At 51.2% G+C, this 23655-nt stretch overlaps 1 protein-coding gene and 1 long non-coding RNA gene across 3 annotated transcripts; one reads left to right on the forward strand and one right to left on the reverse strand.

Moving 5' to 3' along the window:
- The first annotated feature begins 2389 nt into the window (after positions 1-2389).
- Positions 2390-8430, forward strand: sftpbb. The gene is made up of 8 exons (XR_006085819.1): positions 2390-2486; positions 3131-3285; positions 4741-4815; positions 4928-5050; positions 5653-5784; positions 6237-6308; positions 6886-7096; positions 7614-8430. It is a non-coding gene; the product is annotated as a surfactant protein Bb (long non-coding RNA).
- A 4534-nt stretch (positions 8431-12964) lies between these two features.
- Positions 12965-20266, reverse strand: LOC103187804 (S-adenosylmethionine synthase). Of its 2 annotated transcripts, XM_042344551.1 has the most exons (10): positions 19970-20255; positions 18283-18360; positions 17721-17843; positions 17494-17606; positions 17071-17214; positions 16610-16828; positions 15997-16179; positions 15237-15370; positions 14663-14718; positions 12965-14109 (listed from the first exon to the last, which is right to left on the reverse strand). In XM_042344551.1, the coding sequence occupies exons 1-10, from the start codon at positions 20058-20060 to the stop codon at positions 14099-14101; spliced, it is 1152 nt and encodes a 383-aa protein (XP_042200485.1). In that variant the 5' UTR covers positions 20061-20255; the 3' UTR covers positions 12965-14098. The 2 variants fall into 2 exon arrangements, with proteins under 2 accessions (XP_042200485.1, XP_042200484.1); XM_042344550.1 differs by having other exon boundaries at positions 12965-14718; positions 19970-20266.
- Positions 20267-23655: the final 3389 nt, after the last annotated feature.

Below are 23655 nucleotides of genomic sequence, written 5' to 3' on the forward strand. Positions count from 1 at the left end.
CCCTGAGACCCTCTCCCTCTCTGCACAGAACATCAACATGGACACACACTCTCTCTCTCTCGGCCGCTCTCCTGCTGTTTTCTCACTGATGAAAAGCGAGTAATGGGCTGGAGCTCATTTCAGCAGCGTCTCGGACACCCTGAAGCCAGTGAGTCAGCGGGGGGGTACTGTGACCCCTCGAGGCGAGGCGAGGCGACACGAGGAGGCCTGCTTTGTGCCCCCGGGGGTGGGGGGGCTGCTGTGAAGGAGAGAGAGTCCTGTAGCTCAGTGGTTATAGCGCTCGCCTTGCAAGCGAGAAGACCCAGGTTCGATTCCCGGGCCGGTCAGGGTGAAACCTTCGGCAAATTTCCTTACTCCACACACACACACACACACACACACACGCCTCTGTTTACCCAGCAGTACGTGGCAACCCAGTTGTTAGTTGATTGGCGGATCGCTTTCCGGGGGTAATAATGCCTTCATAATAATAATAATTTAGTCACTCAATCCATGGCTGTTTGTGAGACGCTGCTGTGCGCAATTGGCTGCCGGGTTTTGCCCACAAAATACAATATAGATTTACAGTGTATTCTGTGAAGCGCTTTGAGACGTCTCAAAGGCGTGTAATAAGGTGCTATATCAAATGCGAGGATTATTATTATCATTAGAGAGAGAGAGGGGGGGAGCGACACACACACACACACCCACCCCCACACACCCAGAGGAAACAGAGTGTGTGATGGGCTAATTTGCCGGCTGCCTGTTTGCCTGTGAATCACACACAGGAGTGATGAGGTGACAGTTTCATTGATACACTTGATGGCTTTGCCTAAAGCAACAGAGAGGCCGAGAGGGTTTGTTTACACACAGCCGGGGGTGGTGGGGGGGGGGGGGGGGCAGCCACGCACCCCCCCCCCCCCCACACACACACACACACACACTGACTGCTGCCTCTGATCTGCGTATCAGTCTGTGGCTCAGTCGCTCAGCCTCTCGCCTCCGAGTCAGAAGGTTGTGGGTTCGAGCCCCATGTCAGGAGTTGGAATCACACGGTCTGCCTGTTCAGGTGGGCGTTATCCCGTCGTCGAGACGTCTCAAAGCGCTTCACAGAACGTACTGTAAAGTGTAGTGACTGTGCATGTTTTGGGGGGAGCGAAAGATGCCGCGGGGTTATTCGAAAAGAGAAGGGAGTTTCTCTCTCTCTCTCTCTCTTTCCCGGTGTCCTGGCCAGCAATCCCCCAAATAAAGTTGGTCGCTCAACCCGCGACTGTTTGTGGGGACGCCGCTGAGGGCCATTGGCTGCCGTTTTTTTTTTTGCCCACGAAACGCACAGTCACTGCACTTTACGGTCTAACCTGTGAAGCGCTTTGAGACGATTCGACAGTGCGACGGTACAAAACTGCGAGGATTATTGATTAGTAATTATTCATTGCTAATATCTGATCAGGGCGCTCACTGTCGCCGCCGTGTGGCCACGCCGGGGAAGAGCAGGGCATCGCCCCTGCAATGCCCACAGCTGCTGATCGCCACCTGGCGGTAGCAGCGCGGAACTGCGAGGCGAAGCTTTGACGCCAGTTGACGCGGTCGGTCGGTAAATGTCACCGGTTTTTTCTTCACGGGGGAGTTTCAACAGGACGTCTCCGCGAGCGGCGCACGAATGGCGCCGATTGCGGTCACGCACGGTCCGCAAATTGGCTCCGGCGTCAGAACGAAACACACAGTCACTACACCTTACAGGGAAGTCCTGTGAAAGGCGGCCGTGCGTTCACGTAACTTGCACTCTCGGCTAAGAGGCAATTCCTGAACCTTCCTCTGGGAGGCGCAGTTCGCTCACATGTTGTCCTTCTGTGCCTTTTTATTCTTCCGGTGGTAATAATACTATAACAATACTAAATCCTTGCACTCGACACCGCGTTGTTGAGCCGTCTCAAAGCCGCCACAAGATATACTGTAAAGTGACTGTTTATTTTGCGGGCGAAAGGCGGCAGCCAACTGCACGCAGCGGTGTCCCACAAACAGTCGTGGATGGAGTGACCACATTTTTTGATTTTTTTGGAGGGATTGTTACCCCTGGAAGGCGATCCCCCAATTGACTAAAAATTGGGTTCCTACTGACCGTTTGGAGAAACAAAGGCGTGTGTGGCGTAAGGATTTGCCTGAGGTTTCGCCCTGAACTGCCCGGGAATCAAATCGAACCCGGGTTCTTTTGCTCTAACCACTACACTGCGGGACTTCGCAAAACTGAGAGAGGAGGGAGGGGAAGCAAAGGGAGGGAGGGGAGAGATGAGAGAAGAGGGGGGGAGGGAGGGATGGAGGGAGGGGAGACAGTGGGGTATTGGGTGTGTGGGCCCCACGCCCAGGGCTGTGGCTGTGATAGGCTGGAGGCCGAGGAGGAAGCTCCTATATAAGCAGCAGCTCAATGCTGGGAGAGGAGCAGTGAGCTGTGCTGTAAGAAGCAGAGATGGCCACCCTGACCCTCCTCAGCTTGTTGTGCTTGGCCACAGGTAAGGCAGTCACTGGGGGCACAACCTCAGGCATGTGAGCGCTCAGGGCAGAGATGGGGGTCTGACAATTGCCACAGCCCAGTGTGGGTGTGTGTGTGTGTATATGTTTGGCCAAAGCTCGTCACAAAGATATGGAGTCCTGTAATGCAGTGGTTACAACAGTTGCCTGGTCGAGTGGTCGAGTAAGTGAATAAGTGTGTGGTTGAGTAAGTGTGTGGTTGAGTAAGTGTGTGGTTGAGTAAGTGTGAGTGTGTAAGTGTGTGGTTTGTGTGCGTGTAAGTGTGTGAGTTCAGTTGCTTCCTGACTTCCTTCACGGCTACACCATGTATCAAGATCTTCACACTCATCTACAAATCCCTTTATGCCTCGGCACCTCAAAAATAAATGAATAATAATAATAATATTGTAGTCACTCAACCCACGACTATTTGTGGGGATGTCGCTGGGCGCAATTGGCTGCCGCGTTTTGCCCGCAAAACGCACAGTCACTACACTTTACAGTGTATCCTGTGAAGCGCTTTGAGATGTCTTGAAGACATGATGAGGCGCTGTGCCAAATGCCAGGATTACTATTATTATTATTGATGATGAAGATGTTGTTGTTGTTAATGACGTTGATGATGGTGTTGTTGTTGTGCCCGCAGTGATGGCCAGAGCTGATGCCCGTATAGAGATGTGTGCTGGAGGCCCTGCCTACTGGTGCCAGAGCCTGAGCACAGCCACCGCTTGTCGGGCTATCCAACACTGTCTCAATACAGCCTGGGCTCCTCGTACCAAACCCAGCCAGGCTCCCCACTCGGTAAGCTCCTACCTCAGCCCAGCCCCCAACCACAACCCTAAACCTAACCCCAGCCAACCACTCGCCAGCCCCAAACACTAGCCTAGCCCTCACCCCCTAACCCTAACCAGCCAGGCTCCCCAAACAGTAAGCCCCCCCGCCCAGCGTTAGTCCTTGCCTCCTGATCGCAGTCAGGATTCCCACTCCCCCTCTCTCTCCCGCTCTCACTGACTCACACGCGCTCTCCCTCTCTCAGTCTCTCTCAGAAAGTGGGGTGGGTGGGGAGAGAGAGAAGGGGAAAGTGTGGAGGTAGAAAGAGAGACAGAGAGAGGTGGGGGGGGGTTTGGGGAGAGAGACAGAGGGGTGGGGGTATTGGGGGGAGAGAGAGAGAGAGACAGGGAAGGGGGGGGGGGGGCTGTGGAGACAGAAAGATGGAGAGGGAAGAGGATATTTAGAAACTATGGTTGGTGATTGGTTTGTGACACAGAAGTGAGATCTAAGTTGACTGTTGGTAGAAAGGGGAAGTGAATTTGATGTTAAGACCTGAGGTTGACTGTTGAAGAGAAGTTGAGTTTGCACACAAAGCCTGACCTCACTGTAAATAGCCACTTACCGCAGGCCCTGTGTCTCTCATGGGGAAAAGAGGAAGACTTTTCAGTTAAGAAACATTTGTAATAAACACTTCTCTAGCTCAAGCTAGTTCCTCTCTTTCCCTTCCCTCGCTCACCGCACAACTCAACTCTCACAACACAATGCAACACCCTGTGACCTCTCCCTTTCTCCCTCACTCTCTCTCCACAAACCACCCACCACTAATCTCCGACCCAGATGTGAGAGCGAGTGTGTGTGTGTCAGAAACCCGTCGTCATGATCAGCTGGGTGTCTGACACACTCACACAACACATGCAGAAACCCATCACCATTGCTTGAGAGTGTCCAAACCTAACTGAGAATTCCCTGCATCCCATTTACACACGGAAATCCCAGAGATAGATTGTCAGGATGGGAGGCGCTCTCTCTCTCTCTCCCTCTCTCTTCCTGGAGGGACGCTCCGTGCTTACCTAATTCCAGAGAGTATTCGGTGCAGGTTTTCGAGAGCCAAGGCTTGGGGGGGAGCCCAGAGTGTGCGTTGGGGGTAACTGCTGGAGGCTAACCAGCTAAACCCACACACAGCTTGGCCATTGAGAGAGAGAGAGAGAGAGAGCTGTCTGGCCAAGCTTTCCCACTGCTTGTCCAGCTTGGACCTCCCTCCTAGTTAGTTAGTTAGGGCTTTGGCTGCGGGGTTAACAGAGCTGAGGAGGAGGATCCTTGCCCCCAATGACTGGTCGGCCCTTCCAGGTCCTGCCCATGAGCCAGGCCAGGCTGGGCTGCCATCAGCAGTGCTTTGGGGGATGGGGTTGGGGGGTTGGGCAGGGATGGGGGCTGGGGGTTGGGGCCTCAGTGAGGAGAGTCAGGCTGTGCTTGTGTTTGTTACAGGAGAAAGGGATCTGTGAACTGTGCAAGAAGATTGCGCAGCAGGTGCTGACACTGGCTCAAAGTAAGGACGTGCAGGTAAGAGTCGTCACCATGTCTGTTGAGTATGCAGTGTGTGTCCGTGTACAGTGCGTGACAATTGCGTGTCCGTGTACAGTGCATGTTGTGATCCTGGCTCCTGTGTTGGCAGCAACGCTTGACGAACATTCTACACAAGTTGTGTAGCCTGGTCCCTGTCCCTCTGTGGGCGAAGCAATGCAACAGTTATGTGGACGGTTTGCTCCCTCTCGCCTTCCAGTTCTTGAACAAAATGGTAATGTCCGCACAGTCTCTCCGCCTCGCAGTCTCTCCGCCTCGCAGTCATTCCGCTTCGCAGTCACTCCACAAAAGGAGGCCATTCGGGCCATCGTGCCTGTGCTGGTTCTTTGAAAGAGCTACCAACTAGCCCCACTCCCCCACTATTACCCCAACTAGTGCCACGTACTCACCCGCTCTTACTCCCAACTAGTTCCACTTCCCCGCTCTTATCCCAACTAGTGCCACTTCCCCATTCTTACCCCACAGCCCTGCACATTGTTCCTCTTTAAGTCCCTATCCAATTCCCTTTTGAAAGCCGTGCGTTCCAGACCGTAACAACTCTCTGTGAAAAAAATAAAAATGTCTCCTCGTCTGGTCTCCCCTCTGGTTCTTTTGCCAAATATCTTAATTCTGTGTCCTCTGGTTACCAACTCACCTGCCAGAAGAAACAGTTTCTCCCTATTTACTCTTATCAAAACCCCTCGTAATTGTGACATCCATTAAATCTCCCCTTAAACCGTGTCTGCTGTAAGGAGAACAGTTCCAGCTTCTCTGGTCTGTTCTCCTCATAAACTGTAGTCCCTCACGTCGTGTTTCTCTTCCTGTTGTTGTCATCAGAAGCCTGATGAGCTGTGTAAGATGCTGTATCTGTGCAAATCTAACAGTAAACAGGATAATCAGCCCCATCTCGCCTCCAGCCCACAGGACATCTCTCTTCTGCTTTCCAACAAAATTCCGACCCAACCACAGGTATGTCTAAAGTTCGCACCAGTTCTCTGCCCCAGCCTACAAAGTACACAGTCACTGCACATCACAGTGTGTCCTGTGAAGCAGTTTGAGATGTCTTGACAATGTAAAAGGTGCGAGGATTATTGTGATGTTACAACAATGACAATTACATTTACACGTCGCCTTTCACGTCAGGAGGACGTCCCAACTCACTGGACAGTTGATGGTTTGCCCATGTGCTGGGGTTTGGAAGCCAATGGGTTTGGGGGGAAGAGTTGACTGAAGGCGGCAACAACAACAACAACAAATTACGTGACATTTTCACGTCGGGAGGACGTCGCTCAAGGTGCTGGACAGTCAGGGCTTGGGTCGGGGTTTGGGATCAGGAGGGACAGACAGAAAGAGAGACAGAGAGAGAGAGAGAGACAGACACAGACAGAGAGAGAGAGAGCCTGATTGTATGTCTCCTGCAGGCTCAGGCACACGCTGTCTGTGTGTACCTCGCGGTGGAGCTGGATCACTTTTTGAGCAAGAATGAAACTCAGGTAAGTCTGAGTATTTAGTTACCAGCCTGTGCCCCCAAGTCAGGAGGTCGTGATTACGAACCCCCTCTCTCCCCCCCCCCCCCCCCCCCCCCCACACACACACACACACACGCGCGCGTTGGGGACTCTGAGCTCACAGTCCAGGCTGACTCTCCAGCCCAGCGCTGGGAGGAGAGAGAGAGAGAGAGAGAGCGTCACATTGTCAGAGACGATGAAAAGTTAAACCTCACTCGCTCTCCCATCTGTGCTCTGTTCAGGGGGATGTTAAAGATCTCCTGTGGGAATGTTTGTGGAGTCCTGTAGCTCAGTGGTGAGAGCCCTCGCCCTGTAAACGAGAGGACCCGGGTTTGATTCCTGGGCGGGTCAGGGTGAAACCTTAGTTTCCTTAATCCCCACAAACACACACACACACAGGGTCTTTCCTGTGACAAGGAAAATATTAATATATTAGAATTATTACACGGTTGTTGTTATTAATATTATTACATGATTATTATTGTTAATATTATTACGTAATTATTATTGTTAATATTATTACATGATTGTTGTTATTAATATTATTATATGATAATGGCAGCTTGCCCTCCTGGAGGGGCTGAGCAAGCTGTGCTCCCAGCTGCCCGAAACTCTGTCAGCTCAGTGTGAGGAGATTGTGAAGGAACACGCGAAGAGCGGCCTGGAGAGGATCGTGAGCCTGGTCACCCCCCAAGCTGTGTGCTCTGCCCTGCACAGCTATCTCCTGCTGGACAACAGCAGTGGGGAGATGGGACAAGAGTACTTCCCAAATGGTCTGTGTTTAGGTTTCCTTATTCACTGCATGTCTGTGTGTGTCTACATGTCTGTGTGTGTGTGTAGTGTAGTCTGTGTGTGTGTGTGTAGTCTGTGTGTGTGTGTAGTGTAGTCTGTGTGTGTGTAGTCTGTGTGTGTGTCTATCTGTGTGTGTGTCTATCTGTGTGTGTAGTGTTGTCTGTGTGTGTGTGAGAGTGCTACATGTCTGTACCCTGTTCAGGCAGACATTAAAAATCTCCCGTGGAGCTGTTGGAAAGGAGAAGGAGTTCCTCTCTCTCTCTCCCAGTGTCCTGGCCGACAATCCCCCAGATTAAAATCGCTCGCTCGCTTCACGGCTGTTTGGGGGGACATCGCTGTTCGCAAATTGGGCTGCCCACCAAACACACAGTCACCGCACTTTACAGTGAGATCCCGTGAAGCGCTTTGAGATGTCCCCCCGAGGTGAATGGTGCTGTGTTAAATGTAAGGAATATTTTAATTACATTGTAAAATCCTCCATTTGTACTTGTTTTTCAGACATACTCTAGGGGCGAGAAGAGAATTTGCCTGAACCAATCGCCAGCACGGAACAATCGCAACGCCTATCCCGAGCCGAAGTGACTCGAGAAAACTTCTAGAACGCAAGAAAGAAAAGAGGGGGGGAAAAAAGGCAACCTTGAATCTCGCTGGCTTGCAAAGTAATTCAGGGTCTTTCCTGTGGGTAGGAAAATTCTGTCCTAAAAGCAGCTTTTTGTAGGTTTTCTTTGGAAAAAAAAGAGAAATGGTTTTGCTAAACGGTTACATCAGCTTAGAATGCGATTACTTCAGAGGCCGAGTCACAGAACAGAACAAAACAGAACTTCATAGAATTATACGGCACAGAGGGAGGCCATTCGGCCCATCATGTCTGTACCGCTCTTTGAAAAGAGCTTCCAAATCAACCCCACTCCCCCGCTCTCTCCCCATAGCCCTGTAAACTTGTCCTCCCCAAATGATTATCTACTTCTCTCTTAAAAGTTGTTATGGAATCGGCTTCCACCGGCCTTTCAGGCAACACATTCCAGATCCCAACAACTCGCTGTGTGAAAATGTAAAGAAAACCTAACAGTTCCACATGAGACTTGGAAGGACTCACAGACTCTCAACCCCAACCCAAACCCATCCCGACCCCCACCTCCCAATGGGCTGCTATGTGTGTCTCCCTATAGCAACCAGACAAATAGCTTGAGTATAATGGGATGAGTATAGGGGTGTCTCCAGCGTAGCTGCACTCACTCGCTCCAGCTAAAACTGTCCAGAAGTCATGCCTCAACCACTTACTAATCTGCTTGAATAAAACTCTTTTTGCTGGTTACTGACTTGCTGATCAAAGTGAAAGGTCTCCAGTCGTGATCCGAAAAAGGGGCAGAGGGATTAAGGGATAGAGCCCCAAATGTGGATGCGTTTGCGTGTTTGTGTGTCTACAAGTCCGTGCATTTTACTCGCACGCCACAGAAATGTCCTGTTAAAAGTCCCCTATTGACATTCACCAACCAACACTGTGTCGACTGCCAAAGGCCAGTGGGAATCTGGAGCTCTCTCTCCTTCCCTCACCCAAAAGGCTGTGGATTATGGCTGAATCCATTCACATTGTCCAGACTGAGAGGTGGTGATGTGTGTTGGCTCAGGGGATACGGGGCAAAGCCGGGTAATTGGAGTTGAGGTACAGATCAGCCATGATCTAACGGAATGGTAGAACAGGCTCGAGGGGCTGAATGGCCTCCTCCTGTTGCTCTGTTCCTTTGTCAAAGCCGCGCAGATCCGAGCTTCTGGCACTGGGTGGTGATCGGGAGCTATCGGCATTGCTGAGCCATGTCCTGCTGTTCCCCATTGTGGCCACACGGTGGCAGCGCGTTGAACTGTGATCAGTCAGTGAGTGAGTCAGGTATCGGGGACCTCAGTACAGTACAGAGTCACAGCTGCTGAGAGCAGCAGCAACAACTTACACTGAGAGAATGCCCTTCAGCGGGGGCTGGACTGGGGGCTGTGCTGGACTGGGGGCTGTGCTGGACTGGGGGCTGTGCTGGACTGGGGGCTGTGCTGGGCTGGGGGCTGTGCTGGACTGGGGGCTGTGCTGGACTGGGGCTGTGCTGGGCTGGGGGCTGTGCTGGGCTGGGCTGGGGGCTGTGCTGGACTGGGGGCTGTGCTCTGCTGGGGGCTGGACTTTGCTGAGCTGGGGGCAGTGCTGGGGTCTGGGCTCTGTGCTGGACTGGGGGGCCTGAGCTGGGCTGGGGGCTGTGCTGGACTGGCTGGGGGCTGGGCTGGACTGGCTGGGGGCTGTGCTGGACTGGCTGGGGGCTGGGCTCGGGGCTGTATCAACACATGTGGAAACCCATCACCAAGCTGAGAATTCCAGACCTCTCACCTACACATGGAAATCCCAGAGATAGATTGTTGGAATGGGATGCGCTCTCTCTCTGGAGGGACGCATCCTGCTTCCATAATTCCGGAGAGTATTAAGCACAGATTGGCGGGAGCCAAGGCTTGGGAGAGTCAAGAGTTAGTTAGGACTTAGGCTGCAGGGTTAACAGGAGCTGAGTGGGATGACTCTGTCCCCAGTGACTGTTCGGCCCTTCCAGGTCTCGCTGATGAGCCAGGCTGGGCTGTGCTGTCATCAGCAGTGAGTGCCCAGGAATACTGTGGTCCTGCCTCAGGAACCGGACTAGAGACCGTCACAGAGAGGGGGGGCTCGATTCCCACATTCCGTTGCCAAACAGGTCACCTTGGAGCCTGTTCAGTTAAGGAGATGAACCTTGAGATAGAGTTTGAACGAGGGGAGGGAGGGACTGAGTCGATGGTATGAACGTAAGAACATAAGAACTTGCTGGAGAAAGAAGACCAAGGACCATCCAGTTCGCCTTCCAACGTCCTGGCCATCGCTTGACATGTCGTGTCTCAAACTATACACTGTATCGACATTGAGACATCTCTCGCTGATGTGATGAGGAGCTGTAGCAAATGCAAGGATTACTGTGATGATGGGTGTTCTGGGTGAATGGTGGGGAAGAGGGGATGGGAGGGAGAGAGGGGAGAGAGGAGGTGGGGAGGGAGGGGAGACCGCGGGGTATTGAGTATGTGGCTGTGATAGGCTGGAGGCCGAGGAGGAAGCTCCTATATAAGCAGCAGCTCAATGCTGGGAGAGGAGCAGTGAGCTGTGCTGTAAGAAGCAGAGATGGCCACCCTGACCCTCCTCAGCTTGTTGTGCTTGGCCACAGGTAAGGCAGTCACTGGGGTCAGGTAGTCACCCCGCTCAGCTCCTAGCGGGGAGGGTGGTCCTAGCTGGACAAGCAGTAGGAAAGCTTGCCAGTCAGTGATATCAATAGCAAGCTAATACGGTTTTAGCTGGTTAGACTCCAGCTCTTACCCCCCCAACGCACAATTGGCTGCCGCGTTTCACCCACAAAACGCACAGTAAATTCACTTTGCGGTATATTGTGTGAAGCGCTTTGAGACGTGAAAGGCGCTGTACAAATGTAATTTTGTTGTGTTAACTGTGACTGTGTTAATAATAATCCTTGCATTTGATAACAGCACTTTTCACATCTACTCAACGTCTCAAAGCGCTTCACAGAATAGACTGTAAAGTGAATTGACTGTATATATTTGTTGGAGAAATGCGGCAGCCAATTGCGCAGAGCAGCGTCCCCACAAAGAGTCATGGATTTAAAATGAACAATTTATTATTTTGTTTTGTCCTGTTCCTGTTGAACAGGATGCTGCAGACTGATGCATGTTTGTTGCTCAAAAGGTGTAAGAATAGTATAAGAATATCAATATACCGCAGACGCAGGTAAGTCCATGGTCGGGGAGGTGTCTGCGCTGGCTCTGAAGTTTGGCTTAAGTCGGCTTGTCGTTGCCTCAGCAATGACTTCAGTGAAGTTCACATAAGTCCTATCAGGCGGTACCAACAACAACTGATATTTACACGGAGCCTCTCACATTGGGAGGACGTCCCAAGGGTCTTGAGACGTGCATTGAAGGAGGCGAGGCGGAGGGATGGATTTTCAAAGGGGGTGGGGGCAGAGAAGCTGAAGGGTGGGCGTAGAAGGCGATTAATACGAGTTAGGAGGTGACTTTTACGACTAAGTGTGCAAAGAAATCTGGGATTTGATAGGAAACTGAATTAGGACTCGGGTAAATGTGAGACTTGGGCATTTACACGATTGGTAACGACTGATGTGAATTTTACTTTCTAACCGTATAGCGACTCACACCAGCACAGGAACCTATATGTTGTGTATTCTCTTACAGGCCACAACTAGGAAAAGAGTGACTGAAAACCGTGACAAATACCAGGAGGATATACTCCAGAGTATTGAGCCATAACCGATGATACTCTTGCTGCACCGCTGAGACAATTTTGGTCCCACAGGTTTTGAGAGATCAGTGCATTTCCCTACCCGTGTGCAGTTGAGGTAAGTAATAACCTTTTATATTTTACACAGCGCCTTCCACATCGGGAGAACGCGTCCTAAAGCCCTTCGCCAGACGCACTGCAAAGTACTTGTGTGTTTTGTGGGTGAAACGCGGCAGTCAACTGCGCACAGAGTTTAGCGAGCGCTCAAATCACTCGGACTGAAACCCGAGATGCTGTCCTGTGCCTTGATAGGGACACCAGAACATTCAGCCCCTCGAGCCTGTGCCGCCATTCGATTAGATCATAGCTGATCTGAACCTCAACTCCATTTACCCACCTTTGCCCCGTATCCCTCGACCCTCACACACATCTATCCACCTCAATCTAGACAGTGTGAATGGATCCACAGCCTTTAGGGGGAGGGAAGAGAGTTCCAGATGAATAATAATCTTTGCATTTGATATTCCCCACGTGATAATCAGTGTTAAATGTGCACAAGTATTTTGGTTTTGAGTTTGGCCAAATTAAGCTTTTTATTCTCAGCGCTATAACCAGTTGGTTTCCATTTGTTGTGCAGCTCATTCGCCCGGATTTTCTAACAGCGATTTGATTGTAATAATAGTCCTCACGTTTGATACAGTGCCCTAATCACGTCGCGGAGATGCCTCAAAGCTCTTTGCAGAACACACTGTAAAATGGAGTGACTATTTTATGGGGCCCTTCGCGCCCAGCGGTGTCCCAAAGTTGTGGATTGAGTGACTGAATTATTGTTGTATATATTTTTTTACCCCTTCAAAGCAATCCACCAGTTGTGTGGAGTAAAGAAACTTGCTCAACGTTTCGTCCTGCCCAATGGAACACAGGTCTTCTCACTTGAGAGGCGAATGCTGTAACCACTACACAACAGCGCTCCATCACGTAACAATATATAGTTGGAATGGAGTTTATTGCACCAGTGAGACTGCAGCTCTGTGGCTGCTTTCAGTTGCACGGCACGTGACCTTATACACAGAGCAGGTCAGTGTCTGAGCACAAGGATTCCTGCAAAATAAAATTGGGGAAATTGTGGGCACAATACTCTCAGTTAAACACGAGCTGTTTCTCCTCCCAATTAGCTGCTGGCACTAAGGACAGGGCTGGGCTGCTGGGTTTAGCCCAGGACATGGGGAGCTTAACCCTCACAGCTGGGAATGTAGTTAGGAAACCACAGCACAATAAGGCCTTGAATTCCATCACAATTCACTCACTAAAGGCACAAAGGCCTCCAGAGCTGCTTAAAGCATTGCACCACATGGCTCAGGCCTAAAGGCTGTGAAGCATCAAGTCACGAACAACAAGAAGTTGGAAGTTGACCCAGTGCCTTATCACACCGTCGAGACGTCTCAAAGCGCTTCACAGGATACACTGTAGATTGACTGTACATTTTGTGGTGAAGCACAGCAGCCGATTGTGCTCTGCGCCTCTCCCCCTCCCCACAAACAGAAATCACTCGTTTATGGAGAACCTAGTACTTTTATTGGAAAAGATTTCAAGACAAGTAGTTTTGGACTTCTTGATGACAGACATACGTAATAACCAAGTTAACAAAAAGGCACTTCACGCTCACAGCGGCCTGGGAAAGCCTGTAAACAAGCCCGCTTCTCTGTACAACACGGGCCAAGGTGCTTTCCTCTCGGCCACTGCACTCGCTCGCCCCTCCCTGTGTTTAACACCAGCCAGACCCCCTCTTGTAGGTTTGGACCCAAGGGCTTTCTGTAGGACACCCCGGTCTCTACTCTAGGGAGACTGGAACTGAAGGAATTTGCAATATAATTTAAAAAAAATCTCGTCAAAGCTGGCTCCTGAGCGCCGGCCTGGCTTCTCTGTAGCTACACCAGGCGAGGCTCAGAGTACAATAAATAGCAACGTGATAGGATTCAAGTATGAAGGTTTCTCTAAGCCCAGTGTCGCGGCCTCTCTGGTTTCTCTGTATCACACCAGATACCAGCAGACAATTGGCATTGTCCGTCACACTCCAGGACACTGTCTGTGCGTTTATGGATTATTGTTTTCTAAAATATACGTCTTTCTTATAAAGAAAATACCACTAGAACCCAAACAAAATTAAGTGTGCAACGCAGACCCCTGGGAGTCTCCTGACTTCTCTGTATCACGTCAAGGCTTTACCAGGGTCTGTCTGTCCCAGAGAGAGAGAGAGAAAAATAAAAAGGAGAGTTTAAAAATGAGGTTTGGCTAGTGCAGAAACAACGATGCATAGCTGTTGTTAACTCCTAAAAACCCTTTGTTTATAAAAATCATTACGTAAGTCCTCCAAACAAAACTAGGGGAAAGATTAAAGAGAATGTGATGTGTTCAAATGAATCTCTTGCGGTGGGGCGGGGAAGAAACTGGGGCTTTTTAAAGAGTGTCAGGAGAGAGAGAGGGAGGGAGAGAGAGAGGGGGAGAGAGAGAGAGAGAGGGGGAGGGAGAAAGAAGACTCCAAATTACTCATGAACTTAGTTAGCTTCAAACCTTGCTCTGACTGTTCTGAATTCAGTCTCGATTGTGAAGTGCTTTTCGGCACAGTCAGACAAGTCTCCAAATGCACAAGTTTTCACCAGCCTTCTCCCCCCTCTTCACAAGCTCTTTAAAAATAAACTAAGAACAGGAGGAATTCTGGGGTCATGTAACAGCAAGAGATCAGGACTCACTTCACAACATACACCATACATACGAGACATGTCCTCAATTACGGGGGGGTGTGGGGGCAGTAATAGGTTATCGCCTTGTTGTAAGCAACAGGACTAGCTTTACATGGAGTGGAATGGGGGGGCGGGGGGGGGGGGGGGGAGAAGGGAGGGAATAAGCAAAGCTTCGAGCAGAATAAGGCTATAAGCGACGACAGTCACCTCGGACAGATGCAAACCTGACTCGTTCCAAGCGATGGTCCCGGGAATCCCTTATCCTGAACACATCACAGCAACACCATGACCAGCACAAGGGGTAAGCATAAGCAAGGGGGTGGGGGGTAATGTCAGAACTATTGCCACCGTGGAGATGGTTTGAGGATAGACAGGATATTAAGAGGTGGCCTTTCTCCCACAGAGACTCTGTAGCTTCTCTGTATTATACACTGACAGTGTCTGGGGAGAAAGACTTAACACTCAGTATTTTAGTTTCTTAGGCACTTCCCAGGGGAAGCTATCCCTACCAAAGTGGCCATAGGCAGCAGTCTTCTGGTAAATCGCCTTCTTCAGATCCAGATCCCTGGAGAACACATTCAGAGTTAATAATAATAATCCTTGCATTTGATACAGTGCAGCGTCATGGCTTCAAGACATCTCACAAAGCGCTTCACAGGGATACACTGTAAAGGTTTCACCCTGACCCGTCTGGGAATCGAACCCAGGTCCTCTCGCTTGCAAGGAGTGAGCTCTTAAATCACTAAGTTAGGGTGGTCCTAGCTGGATAAGCAGCAAGAAAGCTTACCAGGCAGTGGTCGCAATAGCAAGATGTACTGTTTTAACTGTTAAATTCCAATAGTGCCCTAATAAGGACCCGAGCCTAGTTTCTGGTCAGCCTGTGCTTAATACTCTGCAGTACAGTACACCTGTAGGTAAGCATTCCCCCCCCCGGGGGGAGGGAAGAGAGATAATGCACATTCTATTCCAGCCAGGAGTCTCCAAACGGAGGTGACACACGGATGAGGAACTCAAGTCTGCTGTGGTTACTGGCTGATGGGTTGAGCACACAGCTGATGCAGTAAGTAAGAAGGTTTGATATACCTGACAATCACACCAGGGCGCAGGTCAAAGTTCTTCTTCACAATCTCCAGCAGCTCTTTCTCGCTCAGTTCTGAGGTTCCGTACGAGAAGATGGAGATCGAGAGGGGGTGAGCCACTCCTATGGCGTAAGACACCTAAACCCAGTATGTAACAGTCACTACAGCCACCTGGCTGCCGCCTCCTACACTAACAATTATCCTTGCATTTGATACAGCGCCTTATCACATATTCGTGCCATCTCAAAGCGCTTCGGATTATATCGTAAAGCGAATTGACTGAATATTACTGTAAGTGAAAAAGACGGCAGCCAACTGCGCACAGCAACGTCCCACAAACAGTTGTGGATTGAGAGACCAAATTATGTATTAATTATTTTTTGGGAGGGATCATTCCCCCGGGGAAGCGATTCACCAATTGAAGAACAACCAGATTCCTACTTACTGCAATGTAATCAGAGGCTCGCGGTGTGCGTGTGTGTGTGGAGTAAAGAAACTTGCCTAAGGTTTCGCCCAGGAATCGAGCCCAGGTCCTCCTGCGTGCGAGGCGAGCGCTCTAACCACTGAGCTACACACGACTCCACCGTACAGAGCTGCGCAAAGACTGGGCAGGACACCAAGCAGGAGAAGGGGAGGGGGCGGAGGGTAAGAGAAGGTGGGGGAAGGGAGGCAGGTTTTGAGACAGACAGAGGCCAGGGGTAGAGGGAAGAGCTTGCAGTGGGTGATCAGGAAGACGAGCACGGGCTGTCTGCCGTGCCACCTACCTGCACGAGGACCCTGCGGCACAGGCCAGCCCGCACCAGGGACTTGGCCACCCAGCGGGCAGCGTAGGCGGCCGAGCGGTCCACCTTAGTGTAGTCTTTGCCAGAGAAGGCCCCGCCTCCGTGGGCTCCCCAGCCTCCGTAGGTATCCACGATGATCTTCCTGCCCGTCAGACCAGCGTCGCCCTGAACAACAGGTTCAACGGCAACACGAGCGTTTGCAAGATTACTAAACAATTCAAAGAATCTGCTGAGGTGTTTGCCCCCTTAATCTAATCCCCCCCCACCACCACCCCGGCACAAAACCCCTTCCTCTTTCCGAACAGCGCCGTGGGATCTTTCGCGTCCACCTGACCAGGCAAACGGGGAGTGTGGTTTAACACCTCATCCGATTCAGACAGAAAAAGGAACGCACGGATACGAGGGAGGGGGGAGTTCCAGAGGTTAAGAGCGGTAGGAACTGAAGGCTTAAGTCACCCCCGGCGTCATTGTGTACAAGCGAGCAAAGCGCACGGTGGGCGGTGACAGCCAGCGGTGAGTGTGTGCGTGCGGGGCTGGCTTCCTCTCTACCCGAGCCGCGAGCCACACCAGCGAGTAGAAAACCAGCTGTAGCCACCTGTGGGCCCCCGATGACGAAGCGACCGCTGGGCTGCAGGTGGTACACGGTTTCCTGGTCCAGGTATTTGAGCGGCACCACAGCCTTCACCACCTTCTCCTTCAGGGACTCTCGCATCTTCTCCAGAGACACCTCCTCATCATGTTGCACAGACACCACGATGGTGTGCACCCGGATAGGGATCACAGCACCGTGATCCTGCAGGTACTGCACAGTCACCTGTGGGTTAACAGAGAGAGAGAGCTCAGCGAGCAAACCACTGACCTCTGTCCTGCCCTCCCTCCTGGGATTGTTTTACTGTTAGTATCACAATCCATCACTGTGTGGGGAGATACAGCTGTGCACCATTGGCTGCTTGTTGTAAGCATTCGGCAACAGGACTCCACATTTCGCCGACGCTCCCTGGGGGATGGGGTCTGCCTGTGGGACAGGTTTTACGCGCAGAAAGCGACGAGTCTCACCTGAGTCTTGGAATCGGGCCGGAGCCAGGGCAGGGTCCTGTCACGTCGCAGCTCAGCCATCTTAGCGTTCAGCTTGTGGGCGAGGACAATAGTCAAGGGCATGCACTCCTCAGTCTCGTCAGTTGCATAACCAAACATAAGGCCCTGTGTGAGGGGACGAGGAGGATGGGGTGGGAGGAAAACAAAGCAGGCATCTTTAACACTGCAAGGTAACGAAAACACTTCCCACACACACCAGCAGCAGAACATCGGAACAAGATTTAACTCCTAACTGGCCTGGCTCTAACTTTAAGATGATGTCCCCTTTTTCTGGATCCCCCACCCACCAGAGGAAATAGTTTCTCTGTATCCACCCAATTGATTGCCTTTATCATCAACAAGATCAACCCTCAAAACTCACAGGAATACAGACAGGATTTATACCTGGTCCCCAGCACCGATGTCCTCCTCATTCCTGTCCAGGTGAACGCCCTGAGCAATGTCCCGAGACTGCTGCTCCAGAGCAACCAGCACATTGCAGGTTTTGTAGTCAAAGCCTAAACACAAGAGAAAGGTTTGCTAAGTCACTTTCAAACTTTTTCCCAACGTGAAAGGTACTGAACCACATACAAGTTGTTATATAAACAAAGGCCTCTGTAGCAGATACACACCTTTGGAAGAATCGTCGTATCCAATGTGCTTGATGGTTTCACGTACAATTGCCTGGTAGTCAACAGTCGCCCTGGAAGTAATCTCCCCGCACAGCAAAATCATCCCCGTCTTCGCAACAGTCTCTGGAAAGCAAGAGATCCATTCATGACTGCTCTCGCCACACCACAGCTGATAATTCACATTCTGCATTATTCACACCAAATCAAGCTCTTCCAAAAGAAAGCCTTCAACTTAATCCTAAAGTAGTTAAGCAATCTTTGTCACCACCTCCATTGGCCTAACCAGTTTGAGATAAAAATTGCTAACTGAATGAGTGTTCATTAAACCCTTTACAATCAATCATCTTGCCCCCCCACCTCTCCCCCGTAGTAATGGAGAGACTACGTGCAGCATTGCAGGTTTACGTTGAAAGCCTTAGGGAAGGAACACTGAACAAAATAGGCACGTTCACATTTAAATACCTAGCAGTTAAATGCTCACCGTGATTCAGCATTGAAACGATTGCAAAGGTGAACAATGTCAAGGCATCACAGGAATTCACAGCTCATTTCCATAACTTACCACAAGCAACTTTTGCATCTGGGTCTTGTTTGAGATGAGCATCCAGCACAGCATCGCTTATTTGATCACAGATTTTATCTGCAAAAACAAGACCCAATTTAGCCAGCCAAACGCTATAAAACTACTATAAAATTTGATTACCATTTTTTTCCCCCCCAAACCAGGGAAAACAAACTGTACTTGATTCGCTGTGAAAGGCTGACTTATTTTGCCTGTATTATTTCAGTCACGTTGGGCATAAACAAAAGTGCAACACACTCCGCTTTGTTGCCCGCGTCAACAGAAACTGGACGTGATCCTAGAAATTAAAAAAAGGGTTTTGCGGTGGTTTGGCGACACGAGAGAATCCCAAACGAATGCCTGTGTGTGCGCGCGTGGGGGGGGGGGGGGGTGTGTGGGGGGGTCGTGTGCGAGATGGTTGGATCTCACACCCACCACCCAATCCCGTGACCTGCACAAACCACATCCAAGACTGCCTGTGGGACGCCGCTGCCGCGTTCCGCCCGCAAAACACGCAGTCACTCGACCTCACGGCGGGCCCTGCGCAGCGCTTCGAGGCGTCCCGACGAGGCGATGGGGCGCCAGGTCAAACGCACGGATTGTCATCACCGTCGTCGCCGTCCTCCGTAACCTCTAAATATTACGACCTTTCGCAGCGGAATCTCTCTCTCGGCGCTCAAAACGCACACCGGTCCCCCCCCCCAACCCCCCACCCTCGGGGTCGGGCGAAGCTCGGAGTGAGGACCAAACCAACCAACACCTCAGCCCTTTGCCTCAAGACTTCCACCACCACCAGAGCAGCCACGTTTGCTGTCCCCTCATGTCAAGCCGGCGGCTCCCTCCATTGGCCGGCCGAGCTGTCACTCAACGGGGGAGGGGGACTGACAGCCAGAGGGCGGCGAGCGATTGGTCGGCGCTCGCACTCCCGTCCCGCCCTCCCCCCCCATCACCCGAATCCCGATTGGCTCCGGGGGAGATCGACAGCTTCGAGCCGGGGCTCCCATTGGTCAGAGCGGGTGTCAATCAACCACCACGTGGGGGCGAGGGAGAGGAGTCCCGCCCCCCCCGGGTCCCGAGACGGTTAAAAAAAAGCCGCTGAGGCAAATGGCGCCGAGCGAGAGCCTCTGTAGAATGGGGGGGGGGGGGGGGGGGCGTTAGCCAGAGCGCGGGGACGGGAGGGGGTTACGTGATGATACCACATCCAGGCCGTTACCCCCCCCCCCTCCCGCCCCGAACACCCGGTCCCGCCCTATAAACCGGGCCCCGTTTTGCGCCCCCAAAAAAGGAAACCGTCGCGTCGCGTGGCCGCCGCGTGAGGAGACGAGACAAGGCCGCGAGACCCCCCCCACCGACACCCCCCCCTCCTCCTCCCCCCACACCCCCACCCGCCCCCCTCAGCTCGTCAGTCACACATCCACTCCGACTCGACTCCGCCCCTCCTTCTCTCTCTCTGCCTTCCCTTCTCCTCCTTTCTCTTCTCAGGCGACGGCCGTTGTCCGGTGCCGATCGACCGCTCCGCTCGCGCCAAAAAGCCGGAGGTGTGTGTGTGGGGGGAAGAGAGGGAGAGGGGGGGGCGGTGGGGGGGGGGGCTGCGCGGAAGTCAGGCGCATGCGCGGCCGGCGAGTTGCCATGCCGACCAGACCCCCCCCCTTCTCCCTCTCTCTCTCTCTCCGCCGCCGCCGCTCACCTGGATGACCTTCTCCCACCGACTCGGAGGTGAAGAGGAACGTCCTCTCGTCCAGCAGCGACTCGTGGAAACCGTTGATCTGACCGTTCATGGTCTCGCCGGGCGGAGAGAGTCACGTGAGTGCGTGCGGGTAGATGGTGGGGGGCGGGCGGGAGGGGGGGTGACTGACTGGCGGAGGTGGGGAGTGTGCGTTTGGCGCGACAAGGAAGGAGCGAGAGAGAGAGAAAGTGAGAGAGACAGTGAGTGCCGGGCCCGCCTTCCGCTGACCGCACAGACCGGCTGCTGGGTGCAGAATATGGCAGGCGAGCCGCGGCGCCGCGCTTTATATACGGCCCGGGGACCGCGCCACTCCGCCGCGGCGCGGGGGGGGGAACCGCGCCCCCGCCCGCCCCTTCCCGCCGCGCGATCAGCGCGAAGCCGCCGCCCCTCTCCCCCCGCGCCTCCGGCCGAACGTGGACTGCTCCGTGGGAGCCGTGCGGGGCCGCGGGGGGGGCGGGGCGACGCGTCGGGTCACGTCAATCACCACGTGTTGCTCCAAAATGCCGCAGTGAGGCGCAGTGTAGGGGGGACAGAGAGGGGGGAATGGGGGGGAGAGAGAGGGGGGGAATGGGGGGGGAGAGAGGGGGGGAATGGGGGGGGAGAGAGGGGGGGGAATGAATAGGGGTGTGGGAGAGAGGGGGGGAAGAGAGAATAAATAGAGGGGAGAGAAGGGGGAGGAATAATGGGAGGAGAAATGGAGAGGGGATGAATAGCTGTGGGAGAGAGAGAGAGGGGGAAGAAATTAATAGGGGAGGGGGAAGAGAGGAAATAAATGGGAGAGGGGGAGAGGGAATAATAGGTGGGGGGGAAACCCAGAGAGGGCGCATATTTGCATCCTCTCTTCCTCGCCCTAATCATTGTGACCAGCGACGTTTCTGGTTATCTTTCTGCAAAGAAGGTTTGGCTAATGCCACAGAATCCTCCCAGTCACGTGTACAATCGCGGCCTCTTATAAATAACGATAATAAGGACAATCCTCGCGTTCGATATAGCGCTTTTCACGTCTTCTCGACGTCTCAGAGCGCTTCACAGAATAGGCTGTAAAGTGAATTGACCGTATATTTATGGGTGAAACGCGGCAGCAGTGTCCCCGCAAACAGTCGTGGTTTGAAAATGAACAATTTATTATTGTGTTTTATTTTGGAGGGTTTATTATTATTATTATTAGGAGTGTGGAGTATTAGGCGTGTGCCCAAGGTTTCGCTCTGCCTGGAACTGGACCCAGTTCAGTTCAGTCTCGCTTTTCACAGAGCAAACCTGGTTTACAATACAATACAGTATTATATTTACAGGATGTCTTTCACCTCGGGAGGACGTCCCAAGGCGCTGGACAGTGAAGGGCTTAGCGTAAATTATAAAAGCTGCTGTGGATTGAGGGGGACTGGGGGTGATCAATGGATCAATGGATGCGAATCTACCAAATCTGCTTTGTTAGTAATAACAAAAAAAATTATATTTGTATAGTGCCTTTCACGTCGGGAGGACATCCCAAGGCGCTGGAAGGTACTAACTGCTTGATTTAGGTGTCAGTGTGCTTCAGCTGGGTCAGAAGGAGTCAGAGGTTTGAGGGTTCAATCCCCGCACTGGGAGCTCACATTTCCAGAGTGAATCTCCAGGGCAGAATCGGAGGTGCACTGCATTAAACCACGGCAATTCACATTTACACAGCGTCTCTCACATTGTTGGGATGATATCTCAAAATGCTTCACACTTCGCACAGCTGGTTGGGAGTCCGAGATGGTGGAGATGGTGGATCAGAACAGCAGTGGTCCTGCCTGGAACTGAGGGTGGAGGCAGAGAGACCCATGTGTTCAGTTGGACATTAAAGGTCCCATGACGCCATTGGAAAAGAGAAAGGAGTTTCTCCAGTGTCCTGGCCAACAATCCCCCAAATTAAAAAAAAATGTTACTTTACTCCATGGCTGTTTGTGGGACATTGCTGTGCTCAAACTATAGCTGCTGTGTTTCCCTATGAAGTATACTTCATGTCTGAAGTTTACAGTAATAATCCTGATCTCTTGATATGATAAGACGCTATCTCAAAAAAAGAAAGATCCTTGTTAAGTCTTTACTCCGAAATTCAAGTCTCTAAATTTGGATTTCATTCTGCGATGGAGAACGAAATTATGGTTCAAAACAATCTGAACGAACACGAAAATCCAAACGCCAAAACAGCAGCAAGTCCAATTTTACACCTAAAGTTCATTAAAATTCAGAAAGCAGAGCGAAGGACTAAGGTCTAAAGACCCCAATCCCTGCTTGACCCAGACACAGCTCACTCCCATGGTTATAATAATAGTAATTAACCTTGCATTTGATGTCACGTGTCATTGAGACGTCTCAAAGCGCTTCACAGAATATATTGTAAAGTGGAGTGACTATGTATTTTGTGGGAGAGATGCAGCAGCAAGTTTGTGCACAGCAGTGTCCCATAAACAGCCATGGAGTGAGTGTATATTTATTGGGCAATTTTTTTATCTATTCTGCTTCTATTCCTGTCCCCTGTTGTTTATGAGCAGATACTTACAAGATATTTTATTGAAGGAGTTATTATAATAATAATTGTTGCATTTAACACAGCACCTTTCATGTCAGGAGGTCATCTCAAAGTCCTTCACAGGACACACTGTGAAGTGTAGTGACTATATTTTGTGGATGAACAATGCAGATCAAACTACTTTAGTTGAGTCTGTCCTGCAAGTGGATGGCTCTTCAGGAAGAATAAAACCTCCCAATCTCGAGCCTCATTTGAGGGTGTTTAAATGTTCTGCTGATCAGCTTCCATCCACATATATATTGTATATTATTATTACTGTCCCTCAGTGATTTCAACATGTCTAAGTCACATCTGATCCCAGTCGTTGCTATAAGGATATCAGCTTCAGATCTGCCTCAAGCGCTTTGGGACGCTATCCTGCATGAGGGGCCCTATATAAATGCAAATTATTGTTCTTGTTGCATTTCCCTCTTAATTTACAGATTAACAACAGCAATTTACATTTATACAGCAGCCTTTCTTCAGGGGGATGTTTCACATTGCTTCACGCAGCTTGACCTTATGATAATAATCCTTATTTTTTTGGTCAGCCAAGTGTCTTACAAATGCGGAAACCCATCACCGTTGCTTATGTTAAGAGTCTCCAAACCCAGCTGAGAGTTCCCCACATCGCAGCTACACATGGGAATCCCAGAGGTAGATTGTTGGAATGGAATACGCTCTCTCTCTCTCTCCCTGGAGGGATGCATCTTGCTTACCTAATTCCAGAGAGTATTAGGCGCAGGTTGGCAATAGCCAAGGCTTGGGGGAGCCCAGAATGTGTGCTGGGGTAACTATTGGAGTCTTTGAGATGTCTCAATGATGTAATAAGGCGCTATACCAAATGCAAGGATTATTATATTATTATTGCCTAATGTGAAGGGGGCGATATAAATGCAAGTTGTTCTGGTCCCTCCACTCGTTGCCTAGAAGTTTGCCACAAGACATCAATGCAGAAGTGGGTCTATATATTACAAGGAGTGAAACTCGGCTTTTGACTAGGGTTACATTATTACCTTAAAAGCCTCTTTGCGTTAGACAGAGAAAATCAGACGGGGGAACCAGAATGTGTGGTAACTAACAGGTCCCCAAGGATACGAGGTTTCTAAGT

The sequence above is a fragment of the Callorhinchus milii genome, unplaced genomic scaffold (assembly GCF_018977255.1).
Source record: "Callorhinchus milii isolate IMCB2004 unplaced genomic scaffold, IMCB_Cmil_1.0 Scaffold28, whole genome shotgun sequence".
Taxonomy (NCBI): domain Eukaryota; kingdom Metazoa; phylum Chordata; class Chondrichthyes; order Chimaeriformes; family Callorhinchidae; genus Callorhinchus; species Callorhinchus milii.